Source organism: Perognathus longimembris, chromosome 7, assembly GCF_023159225.1.
Source record: "Perognathus longimembris pacificus isolate PPM17 chromosome 7, ASM2315922v1, whole genome shotgun sequence".
NCBI lineage: Eukaryota > Metazoa > Chordata > Mammalia > Rodentia > Heteromyidae > Perognathus > Perognathus longimembris.
The window spans coordinates 33,501,321-33,515,026 of record NC_063167.1 but is presented as its reverse complement, the minus strand read 5'-3'; the positions used below and the strand labels follow the sequence as shown (position 1 = coordinate 33,515,026).

Sequence of the window (13,706 nt, the reverse complement as noted above, 5' to 3'; positions counted from 1 at the left end):
ATTCTTAAAATATGCCCCAGCTTGAGCAGGAAACTAAGCATTCATCATGGGCATATTTTTATTCTTTCAGCCCACTTGTGTGATTCCAAGTAGCTCATATACTTGTCTAAAATTTGTTTTTGAGATTAAAATGGGCTCTTCTTTTACCTCAGATACTACGTGATTTTATGATTAAATGATGTGGATATTGATTAACAACTCTCTTCTGAAACCATTGTCTTACTGGTCCCATTGGCATGGTGTAAACTCATCTTCTGCCCTTTTTTATGAGAATGTCTCCATCCCAAGCAGTTTATGGAGACTTAAGCTTCTATTTACTGTAGCTGGAGACTCCTATAAGCTGAAGCTTTGGCAATATTTCACATTTATTTATCTGAGCCAGAGCTTAGGATCAGGTGGCAGCTAAGTCATTTAAGGTTATTCAAATGCATTGAAAATGTTGCTTAATAATTCAGAACCAGTTTTCTCTGTTTAGAGTATTAAGATTTTTTAAATCCTTCTAATTAACCAATTCCAACAACAGTTTAAGCAAACAGGGAAATGTCTGTCTGTTCTGAAAGGGCAACTGATGCAAACGTATTGTCAGTTCCTATGTCTGTGCAGCAGGATTGAGTAAGGCTAGGGCCAGAGAGTATCCAGAGCCTAACGGCCTTGCTGAAATAATTTGCAAATGGCATCACTGACCACGTCTGTCTCCTGAGGGAGTAAGGCTATAGGAAAGAATGCAGTTCCTCCAGATACCATTGCTAGGGATTGATGGAGGCTTGGGGGAGGGCTATGGAGTATCCATTCAATCATTCAGTATTCCAGTCTTTCAGCAAACATTTATTGAACTGTTACTGTTTCTAGCAGTACATTACATCTTGGGTATAGGTAGCCAGTAAAGCCTCATGTGTGCTGTCAGAATTCAGCCTAACTGCAGAGACTCATAAATATAATTTCAAAACAGTTTCACAACTCAGTCTGAAAGTATAGTATATCTTCTGAGCTAGATCCTCTAGGATCCCTTGCCTGGGCAAAATATAGGACTGCTATTTTAGCAAAGGACACCTTTGGCATTGCTAATACTTGTATTTCAGATTTAGTCTTGAGTCTATCAGCAGACCTTGACAGTCTCCTTGTCTGAAGAGCTTAAGGTAAAACAAAGGAATTGATTCAGCAGAAGTGAATTGGCATGTGCAAGGCAGTAGAAGAAACACCTGAGGACTGACAGTGAACATTATGTCTGGGTGCCAGTGGCTTGTGCCTATAATCCTAGCTACTCAGGAGGCTGAGATCTGAAGATCGCAATTCAAAGCCAGCCCTGACAGAAAGTCCCTGTGAGATTCTTATCTCCAATTAACCACTCAAAAACCAGAAGTGGTACTGTGGCTCAAGTGGTAGAGTACTAGCCTTGGGCACAAAGAGGCTCAGGGAAAGTGCCCAGACCCTGAGTTCAAGCTCCACAACTGACAAAAAAACAACCCAAAACATTATGGTTTCTGTACACCACAAGTCTGTGGCCTACTCAGTGAAAGGGTATGATTAGCCAGCTCTGTAACAGGAATAAGAGAAAAACATTAATTTAGGCTCTGTCACTCAGGCCTGTTTTTGTGAAGGAAGCAGCATTTGAGCTGAACCTTGGAGAGAGATTGTACACTGAAATATTTGGTATTGGGGAGAAAGGACATTCCAGGTAAAGAGGTAAAGGAAACAACATAGCCAAAGGTTCAGGGAGAAAAAGCCCAAGATGTATTTGGGAAATAGCAAATTCCTATAATAGCTGCAGTGTAGAGCCTGTGAGCAGATAAAAATATTTGGATACCAGAATAGCTAAGAATGTTGGGATCAAGGCACTACCTCCTTTTCAAAAAGTTTAGATTCCACTTTTTTGTATAAAATTTTCAAAAGAAAATAAATGTATTTTCTACTCTACTCTAAAAAATACTGTGAGCTTGATCTGATTTTTTTAATGTGCCATTGTGATCTCTAGTTTGATTCTTACTGAACTTGCTAAGTTTACTGAGAGCAAATAATGCACAAAGTTCTTTGCTTGGTTGCTAAGGATACAGAAATAGCAGTTTCTGCCTTTAAGTTGCTCAGTCTTCTCCAAGAGACATTTGTATAAGTACAGGGAAGACTAACCGATGGTATTCACATCTGTCCTTAAAACAGATGGAGACCCAGGAGGAAAAATTGCTTGTAAGATCACACAGGTAGCCAAAAGCAGTGTGTTAAGTTTAGGAGACAGATTTGCAGTCTCACAGCAGGTGCTGTTCCCTTACTATCCTCTGAGCCCTGGCCCTGTGTGATGACAGCAACCGACTGATAGGAAATGAGCATGAAGAAAAAGGCTTGTTGGGGGCTAGGAATGTGGCTTAGTGGTAGAGTGCTTGCCTAGCATGCATGAAGCCCTAGGTTTGATTCCTCAGTACCACATAAACAGAAAAAGCCAGACGTGGTACTGTGGCTAAAGTGGTAGAGTGCCAGCCTTCAGCATAGAGAGGCTCAGGGATAGTGTCCAGGCCCTGAGTTCAAGCCCCAGGACTGGCAAAAAAAAAAAAAAAGAAAAGAAAGAAAAAAGAAAAGATTTGTTGGGTAAAATGCTTACTGTCTCCATCTACCTTCAAGTACCACTTCCTCAGTATCCTCTCTTCCTAAATACTTTTGTTTCTCCTCACCCGAGGAGTTTGGGAGTTTCTGATGTAGGTTTGGTATTGTATGGGCACTTGCTGAACAAGCCTTCAAAGAACATTTCTGCTCTATTCATGATTCTTGCTTTCCAGTTTCACAGCTTTTGGGCAGGTAAAATGTAATATCAAAATAGCTCAGAAAGAGCCTTGGTAACATTTAAGATATTGAACGTGCTGCATCTGGTAACTAGAAAATTTAATGATCTCCTGCTGTTTTGGTAATTGGATAAGTAAATACATCAGAATAAATCACACCAGCAAGTCTTTTGTATGTCGTTAGGGATTCAACTCTTTTAACTCCTGTTCAAAGCTCTAGCTCTTGAGTGGTGTTTGTGAGCAGAACTACGCACACTGGCATGCATATCCCTGCTTGGATATTAAAATGCATTCAAAATACTCACTTTCTCCTTCGCCACTCTGCCTGAAAACACATCAAGCACATTACTCCAGATCTTTCTGAAGCCAGACAGCAAAGATTTTTTTTCTGAAGTTGAATTTGTGTGTACTAGGACATTTGAGTTTTTCATGTTCTATCTCCAAACTATCTTTCCAACCATGCTGTCCATGATTGTCCCCTACAAACCTTTGTCAGGAACATCACTAAACCACAAATTTACAAATTGGAAAAATGAGGGGCACTATCTTGTTTTAGTAAGGAATCATTCTTTAAGTAGGAAAGTGACAGGATCAAACCTGATCCTTTCAAGTGGAATTATGAAGGAAGGAAATACTTTGTTGAGAGACTGTTGGGTGATTACTGTTTTCAATTTACAGATGAGAAGTATGGGTCTTATGGCAAAATGCTAAATGACTTGCTCTAGAGCATACATGAATGCTAACATTTAAAGCCCAGTGCTTCTTCTTAGTGCCTCTGGAATTAGCATTTAATCCATGCCTAGTGGTGAAACTGTGGGGCAAACAATCTGAGTTTCTCAGAAATCATTTAAGCCAAGTTAATAGTTTTAACGAATAGATTGGCATGTGTCCTTTCATTTGTTTCTTAATGCTTGTTCCAAAGATAGCCATTAGTGTTGTGACCAATCTTCTATCAGGTACCTCCTAGAAAGCTATTATAGAAGTATCTGGCTGTCCTCTGTGATACAGTCTTGGCACCCAAAAGTAAATCATGACCGCTAGATCGGTGCTGCTTTGTATTTTTCAAGTCAGCACACAGACACCCTGAAGATATTATCTGAGTACCTTGGCTAGGATAACCATACAAAGGTGCTTAGAATCAACCCAGCCCTGAAGCTTCTGCCTGCCTTATTGGATGATGAGATCAGTCTTTTGGCCCATTTGTAATCGGGCACAGTGTAGACTTAACCACTGAGGCTAATTTGTACTTGGTTTCTCTTGCCCCACTAGAACCTCCATTTATGAATTTGCCTGTTTTTGTGCTTCCAGAGATTTATAAACTTCTCTCTGTACAGCAGGACTTCCTTATCACAGTCTTCTCCCTGTATGTTTTTTTACATATGAAACTGTAACCCCTCTGTACTTCACTTTGACAATAAAGAGGAAAAAAAAGAAAACCAATACATGATAAATGACAAAAAAATAAGTTTTGTTCTTATACAGGTGATGTACAGAGGGATTACAATTATATAAGTTATATAAGTCAGGTAATGAGTACACTTCTTTTTGGGCAGTGTCACTCCTTCCCTTGTTCTCTCCCAGTTTTTCCCTCCCATTGCCACCTATAAGTTGTATAGTTCATTTTCAATTTAGTGTCCAGTGACTACCATTGCTGCATTTGTTTACCCTTTTGTTTTCCCTCCATTCCTGTACTCTGACTTTAACATCTCTTTTATTCCCACCTAACAGTAAGTTAACAAGGAAAAAATGTCTTCGGTACCCTATACTTTACAGCCTCAGAAACCTACCCAACCTCACTCACTACTAGCACCTTAGTTGTTCTATCACAGTTTAGTAGTAAAAGGAGAAATATTTGCCCTGTTTTCTGTTTCCCCCTTCCTCAGTGCTGTTTCTTTCCTGTGCTCCAATGAGATTTGGGCCCAGCAAAGTAATGTGGAGATAAACCATAGAGCAATCTCATATCGCGATCCTTCCAGATTGGTAGTTCCTTTGGAATCATGTCACTCCCTGGAGCAAAATAGAGAAGTTGCTCGATTTTGTGCTTATTATGGTTGCTTATTACTGTTACTAATCACTAGTTGTACTGTTGATAATAGCAATCCCTTATGTTTGCAAAGGACTTTTTTACACAAAGCCTTTTTACACCCTGACCAGCACATGACCAGCAGATCTCTCTCTCTGATACTTTGTAACTTCCCTCTTTAAGAACTTGTAGTTTATCAAAAGAAAATAGACAATTAGCTTTTGGGACTAAGTTGACAATTACAAAAGACAGCTTGGAATCCTGTGGGGAACAACAAAGGCCCCCACTACAATAGGAACTTGAGCAGAACACAGCTGTGGAGTGCACTTCTTTATGCCCCAGGGAAAGCCAAGTAGTCCTGTTATCTGAGTCCTGTTTAGAAGTAAAGTCAGAAGCTGAGAAGCAGTGATGAGACCATGGAAGCTCACAAACCTGGCATATATTCCAACCTTGTCATTCCTAACTTGGGCAAGCCCCTTCACCATTATTTTACTTCAGAGAACTTATCTGTAAAAAGGGGAAGGATAGTAGTACTTATCTCATAGACTTGTTATAACCACTTAAGTAATATGTAGAATAAATAGCTTGGTGTGTGGTAGAAAATACTAAATAAAGAGTGTTTATTCAAGACTCGGGATTCAATCCTCACCACAAAAATAATTCTGTGAGAGTTAGGGAGAACCTTCAGTAGTCACTCCGTGTGGAAACTTGAGTGTAAAATAAATGTCCCCCCTCCGTGGGAATTACAAGCTTTCTCATATAGGATCCTCACAACTCTAGGAGCCCCCCCCCCTCCCAAAAAAAGCAACTTTTAAAAGAATTAACCAGAAGATTAATTAGCATGCCATAGTCATCAGACATACTAGTTGTGATAATCAAACCCAAGTATCCCTCAGTAAATCACCTCCACCACCATCATTGGGGTAGCTTGGAACATGCAGATGACATCTTCTAGTGCATAAAGAAGGCATGGAGTCATAATAGTGTCCACGTGGCAGTCTCAGTGATAGTTCTTCTCATCCCTACAACACCCTTTCACCCAGTAGAGAAGGAAACGGGGGCCCTAAGCATTCTGCTGACTTGGCTGGAAAATATAAATACTTGAACCCAGGTGTTTATATTTCCAAAAGTTCAAATGCAGTCCAATTGACTCCATTTAGTCAGGAACCTCTACATTTTTAATGCAAAAATAAATCCAAAAGAGTAAAAAAATGTCTAAAGTTACAATGTTAAGAACCAAGACTGAGACCTGTATGTCCTTGCCTGTTACACCTCACACACTTGATAGTATACATTCAGAGAAATTGGAAAGAAAAGAGCTTATTAAGGTTGCTGAGGGCTGAAAGTTATGGGAGGGACTTTCAGAAATATATAATCCATCACAGAAGGGGTATATTTCCTTAAACTTGGTGAGGTTCATTGTGGTCTCTCTCTGTCTCATGTAAAAGATGGGACCTGGTTTTTACAGTGGTGGGAGAGGGGCTGAAGGAGAGGAAGAGGCTCTTAGTTTTGTTCTCTGTGTAGACTAAAAGTAAATTTTCTGCCAGTGTAGCAAAGTCTTGTTCCTGCAAATCAAGCTGCATAAGGGTCCTCTGCTGTCATTACTGTCAGCACACAGCCTAGAAAATACAGATTACTAGAGGCAAGAAGGCAACTATGAGAGAAAATTTGACAACAGAGCTATTCTGCCTCAAAGATGCTATAGTTTTCCGAAATACAAATTTTACTCTAAAAGCTAGAACATTTTGAGGAGCCTTTGTTGGTTTGTTATATAGCCCAAAGGCTATGTAAGAGAGGAGTTAACTAACTGGAATGATGAAAGAACAAACCAGATTGTTGCCTCTACCACTTGTGTATTAAATCCACTCTCTGGTCTCATTTTCTATTCTAGAATGGGGCTGATTGCAAAGACATGATTTTCAAGTCCTACTGTTAGAAACACACAACTCCTCTTTGGTGTCAGAAATGAATAAATGCACAAGAGATATAGGAGATTTTGTCACGGCAGTTGCTTTTGTGCAAAAGGGTACATTGCCATTACCCCAGAGCTAGGCAGGCATACCAGGCAGGGCAGACCGCTAAGTTTTTATCCCAATCCAAACTGTCTCTCTTCCTTGTAAAGGAGTTAGGCTCCTATTGTAAGTACAGTTGATTACCAAGGTTAGAAAGGGAGCTATTCTTTAATTCTTACCATGGGTTTACATTTTTCTGCTCATGCCTGGCTGGGAGTGGGGCTGGAAACAGGGTAACTGATAGATGCAGTTGGAGGAGGTTGATGAGGTCACTGGAAAGTTCACACTCCAGGGGTCTTATCCGTACTAACTCTGGTAATTATGATTTATCTTCCTAACATGGCTGGCTGGTCACAAGCAGCACACCTGGTAGTTACAGTTTATTTTTTAAATTCCTTTGATAAAGATTTGTCTTCCTTACATGGCTGGCTGGTCACAAGCAGTATACCTGGTAGTTACAGTTTCTTCTTTTAACTACTTTGACACAAGATTCATATTTTTAATATGGCTGGCTGGTCACTCACAGTACAGATAATAGTTACAATTGAAGTCAAATAGCAAATAATTCCAGGAACTATTAATACCAGGAAATATCAGTATACAAGATAGAGGCACTTGGTTTGGCAAAAAAAAAAAAAAAAAGTCTTTTTTTTTTTAACACTACTGTAGTACATTTTTCCACAAACTGTTAAAATATATTAGGAACATGAAAAAGAAAAATAGAACCTAGTAGGGTTATTTCCTAAATAGAAAATATCAGGTCCAAACTTTCCTTTTTTTATTCAATTTTAAAATAAAAGCAATATCTTAGCATAATTAACAGAGAATGGTTGACTATAGTACCTAACCCACATGACTGAATTAGAGTTTGTGTAAATATCTTTCAAACTGTAAAGTACTATGCAAATTACTCCTGCTGCTATTTTTAGTATTCCTCACTGTTATTTTTAGTATTCCTTGTCTCCTGTCCTTGAATAGCTCCTCCTTAATAGTACTATTGTGTTTGTTTTCTAGTATTAAAAAAAAAAAGTTGATAGAATGATGTGGCTATAAAGAGTTCCAAAACAAAAGTCAGGAACCCTAGGATAACATACTACATCTGCCCTTAATCAATGGTATGACCTGGGCTAAGTCACTTGACCTAGCTGAGCCCCATAATTGCCCACTTGTAAAATGAAGACCTATGTGGTATTTTTGGAACATTCTCATCCTAACATTTAGGATCCATAGTGCGGCCTCAAATAAAAATCTGTTGCATGGATTCACATTTTTCTCAACAGCAATGTCATGCATTTTAAAGAGGAACAAACCAGGGAAGTGAGAAAAAAATAAAATGTATAAGCAATTTCAAATTGCTGAGAAAGTCAATATAGGAAAGAATAACTTTAATCAATAGAGAATATATTTTGCTTTTGCTAATATAAACATTTCACAAAGCCAATTTGCTAAAATATTGTCTTAATGAGGAATATATACCCATTCAGGTTTCCTAAGTACAATGAAGAAAATGTCAGAATGGTTGACTTTACTCTTCTAACTGTAGACAAAGTCAAACTATACCTCTTCTCTGAGAACACCCCCTCCTCTCTAAGAAGTCCCAAAGGATAGGATTTTCTGTTGATTTAGAGGGTCAATAATTCTGCAAAGTCCCAAGTAAATGGCAAAACACAAGCTCAGGTTGGGTTTTTGTATTCGTATTTTATAAACATTTCAGGATTTTTTTTTAAAAGACCTTTGACTTTTTGCCATTCTTAAAATGAAGATCTTATGTCTTGGAAGCTTGGTTAGAAACAAACTCAGGGTATCACATCCAACTTCTTTCTCCATGTGGATCCTACTGTCAGCTAACACATCTAGCAATGTAATATATTAATTAAGTGGATCCCAAAGCTAGATTGCCTTGATTAATACTCCAGCTCAGCCCTTCGTAGCTTTGAGACTTTAGGCAAGTTACTTCGGCAAATTATCTCAATTTTCCTAACTACAAAAGAGAAGATAATCCTATCTATCTCAGTCAACCTACCTCAGAGGATTATTATGAAAATGAAAATAATTTATTTTATAAGCATGTAAAGTGCTTCAAAGAATGTTTGGTGCAAAGTAACTGCTAAATAAATGTTGGCTATCATTGGCAAATGTGCCTCTATTTTATGAGTCAAGTTTTTTTTGTTTTTTGGTTTGTTTGGGGTTTTTTTTGTTTGTTTTTGTTTTGTTTTGTTTTGGCAGTGCTGGGCCTTGGACTCAGGGCCTGAGTACTGTCCCTGGCTTGTTTTTGCCCAAGACTAGCACTCTGCCACTTGAGCCACAATGCCTCTTTGGCCGTTTTCTATATATGTGGTGCTCAGGAATCGAACCCAGGGCTTCATGTATATGAGTCAAGCACTCTTGCCACTAGGCCATATTCCTAGCCCACTGTGCCTCTATTTTAAAGCCTTTAAGAAGGGACAGAGTGTTTGCTCACTCCTTCCCCTCTTTGCTTCTTCCCCAAGGTAGGTAGGTTATTCTAGTGCTAGTCAGGATCATTCTGGTTATCCTAAACTTTGGAGTCAGACAGACCTGAGTATAAATATACAGCTTACTTTTCTGCAACAGAGGGCAAGATAACTTTGATGTCTTCATCTGTAAATGGCAGTAGTTTCACTGAGCTATTGTGAAGACTAGTTAAGGTGCTACAGGAGAAGTATGGCAAGCACATCATAGCTGTTGCTATGATAATTGTAAAGGACAAGGAGAAAGTTAAGACCTGAAGGGAGAAAAAAAGGTAAAAAAAGAAAGAAGCACTACTAGCCACAGTAGCTGCTGTTGCTGCTTTTCGGAACTGTTCTTTCTGGATAGCTGAGTTCTTTCTGGGTAGCTGAGTTCTTTCTGCTGATCTTCAAATTTTGCCTTACCAGTCCTAGCTCTCCCCCTCTCACAGAGCACATCTGCTTTGCCTTCTCTTGTCAGCTTTGAGATAAGCCGAGCGCCAGCACCACCACTTCCAGCCCTCTCTCCACACAGTTCCGTGTGGGATATAGATTTTAGGCTCCTCCCTAAGAGGTTCCTTCTTGAATGAGATCTTGCCAGCACTATAGGATGGTTTCCAGTATGGCCACTATCTTGCTAGGGACAAGTGCCATTTCCTACATATGCTTAGTCTCTCTTCAGTCACTAAGTCAGGCAACAGAGAAAGGAAACAGAGATTGCTGTGGCTTTGAAACTCTTCATAAGAATCCCAGGTGAGGGAGTAATCGCTTACTCTGAGGCACCAGAGAGGGCACCCTAACAGAGCCGTTTTCAATCCAGGTATTATAGTAACCATATTAGAGATGAGGGTGGGAACTGAAACTAGAAGTGAGGATCTCCAGAGGTGGAGGCATTAGCCAGTCAGGGAAAGGGAATCATTCCTGTTGGACAAGGCAGCACCATGCCTGCACTCCAGGAAGCTGAAAGGATGAAACTCGAATTTTCAGTCCAGTTTTCAGACCTGCCCTCTAACCCAAGGAGCACCCTATCCAGTCATTGCTACCCCATACTGAGCACCCACTGTACTGGCTCTAAACTGTACCAGAGGATTCACCAACATCATTCCATTTAACCATCCCAATGGCCTACAAAGGAAAAAATATGATTCTCATTCTTTTTTTTTTTTGCCAGTCCTGGGCCTTGGACTCAGGGCCTGAGCACTGTCCCTGGCTTCTGTTTTGCTCAAGGCTAACACTCTGCCACTTGAGCCACAGCGCCACTTCTGGCCGTTTTCTGTATATGTGGTGCTGGGGAATTGAACCCAGGGCCTCATGTATATGAGGCAAGCACTCTTGCCACTAGGCTATATCTCCAGCCCCTCTCATTCTTATTGGTGGGAAAGTAGACTCTCAAATTTTATAACTTCTTCAAAGTCATATAGGGAGTGTAGTTTTGCTTTACCTTTAAGCCATTATTATATATATATATATATATACATATATATATATATCTTTTTCTAAGTATAGGGTCTTTAAAAAGTCACAACTATCTTGCAATTCAACTGTCTTGCATGGTTATTGTATGGACTAAATGAGAATAATAATAATAAAAGTATTTCTTCTTTCCCAAGTTCCATTTAAAATGACTAGAGAAAAAACACTTATTTTTCTTGGACACTGTTTTCTCGTGTGAAACGTAGGTACAATAAATGAATCTTCTAACCTTGTATGTTGACAACCCCAGTAAAGTACAGTGCAGCCTGATGTTCCAGCCTCATTTGCTGCCCAGCACATCTTTTCTGCCTGTACTCACAGATCTGGCACTATTATGGTTTTGGTTTCTCCTAACAAACATCATATTTACAAACCACAAATAACAAAGTAGAAGATGCGGGAAGAGCTCTGGCATGTTAATTAAGAACAATAGCGGAAGCAGCTGGGCAGAAAATGCCAAAGAGTCGGAACAGAGGCAGCATAGCTCTGTTTGTTGACAGAAGCCAGAGCAGTATTGTACATTAATTGGGGAAGTGGGTAAACATTTGCCGGCAGCTTGCCCCTCCGTGCATTGGAAGACAGGAGGCTGGGCCCTCCCCACTACCTTTCCTGTTCATCTGCCCATAACCTAGAGATACTAGTAGAGCTGGCTTTGTGCTAGGTTCCATATAAGCACAGCAGATTCTTAGGGCAGATGTGTCGCCTTAATGGCCCTCCTGGGCATACTAAGTTTCCATCTGAATATAGTCAATGATAGTGTTTCCTCTTAAACTTACCAGACTGCCTGTCATACCCAACCTTGGTCTCCAGGGGTTCCCCTCCCTCTAGCTGGAAGAAGATAGTAGAATCATCTCATTAGGAGTGGCTTGAGTTGAGCAGAAAACAAAATTGCCTGCCTCAGGTGCTGCAGTCTTTGCCTATGGTCCCAGAGTTCCTCTAAAGAGCAGAGCAAGCAACCTCAGGCCTGATGAGAGAGTGCCTGGCCTTTCTTCACACACACTTGGAGCTGCCCATTTGTCTGTGTGTCCAGCTATCTTTACAGTTGCTCTCACACACAGAGCCCATTATTGGCACCTGCTCTGTGCCAGACACTGCTAATTATATTTTTCTCATTTAATCCTCACATCATTTCTACAAGGTTGATACCCCAAAGCCACAAAGCTGATAGGCAACACAGCTGTGGTTTAAACCATAGTTTTTCTAGTTCTGAAACCTGTGTCCTTTCCATTAAACTAGTACCTTTTAAAACTCATCACTTGGTTTTGGGAGGTCTTGATTCAGGGAGAGCCTTACACATGTTAGGCAAATACTGTGCCACTGAGTTATACTCCCAACTCCTACTCCCTCTTGATAAAGAGGAAAATCTTCCCTTTCTTTTTCTCTCTCTCTTTTTTCTTTTTCTCTTTCTCTTCTGTGTCTGTCTCTCTCTCCCTCTCTCTCAAATTCAGAAAACTTTCATATACCATTCCTCTCCTGGCTTAGGATTTAGGATCTCTGTATTCCATGGTGCCAAGAAGATTTTGCCTAGCTTTACTTTCAGTAGTTTATATTTTTCATTTCTAGGATATAAGGTTGTATTATTAGGTGATACATTTTTTTTCCAAACTAAATATATTCCCAACAAGATGATCATGGTTTACCTCCCTACAGAGCCGCCCCTTGCCAGGAAGATACAGTCATCTTTGAATATGGTGGGAACTACTATGTGTAGTTTTAGTGAGAATAAGTCCTAGCCCTTTTCCATCGTTCTTAATTTGCCCCAGAAAGCAGACTAGAGACCTCCCTGCTGTCATATGTTAGCCAAGCAGAGGACCACGGGATGCTACTCAGCTGTTGAAGGAACATCTTTCCCAAGGGCACAGGAGGCCAAGGTACTGTCCAGGAAAAGACTGGGTCTCTAGAACGTATGCCTTGAGGTCAGTGATAGTTCTTCCATTAAACTTGACCTTTATGAGAGCCCTGTTTTACTCAGATAGGAAAATTAATACCCAACACACAGGATTAATTTAAAGACAGAATAAGATAAGGTGAAAATGTTCCATTGAACATGTTCATTCTTATGTGTAGTAGGCTCAAAATCAATGCACACAGATGCACTGAATACCTTGTAGACAAATTTATTCTTGTTCCAGACTTTTAAATATGTTTTTTCTTTCTTTTCAGGTAACTCAGCTGGACCCCAATAAATCTTTATTGGAAGTAAAGTTGTTTCCTCAAGAAACACTTTTTCTTGAAGCAAAAGAGTAAACACGACTCAGCGGTGGAACCAGCCATTCCTTGACAAGCCACTGGCCCTCGTCAAGAGATGGGCTCCTCACCAACCCGCCCACATGCTCGTCTCACTCAATTCAGTGTCACACTTCTGCCTCTTGCAAGATTGCTGGAAAAAAAAAGTAATAATAAACATAGCTACTTAAAATTTCCCATCCATGAGTATATGTTCCCAACCCTCCTTATGAAATGAAGAATTCCAGTTCTACCACCTGCCCCTCCCCTGCACTTTGCCCTGTTCAATGACTAGTGTACTGTTGATGTGTGAGTGATCACTAGTAGAGTTTTTACTTCTCCAGTGCTCATCTTCTCCCCAGTGTCTTATGACAGTTCTTTCTGTCTGGTGACACCAGGATGCTATGTATTTGATATGTCTCATTGAGCCAGGGCTTACACCTCTGCCTTTTTATTTTCATGACTGGGTCTCTACTTTGTCACCTCATTTTAAGAGGCAGGAGGAGAAAAAGGTAAATGGGACATTCTTGGCATGGAGATTAAACATTGTCATAGGAAAAAAAAACATATCATTTTTGTTGGTACTTTCTGACTTTATTACTAAGATGTAAGATTTTGTTTGAGAACTATTTTGACATATATGCAAGATATTTATCTAATACTGCTGCCTTGGGTCTCCATCTAGGAGGTATTTACTGTTCCACTGCAACATGGAAAAGTGTTCAAGTGTGCAATGTGA

The 13,706-nt window shown here is 39.9% G+C and overlaps 1 protein-coding gene across 1 annotated transcript in view; it reads left to right on the top strand.

Moving 5' to 3' along the window:
• Faf1 (Fas associated factor 1) overlaps nucleotides 1-13,165 on the top strand; it is a 296,655-nt gene extending 283,490 nt beyond the window's left edge. The window contains exon 19 of the mRNA XM_048351276.1: nucleotides 12,905-13,165. Coding sequence (XP_048207233.1) covers nucleotides 12,905-12,988 — 84 coding nt within the window. The 3' untranslated portion in view covers nucleotides 12,989-13,165. The remainder of the gene's footprint in view (nucleotides 1-12,904) is intronic.
• Nucleotides 13,166-13,706: the final 541 nt, after the last annotated feature.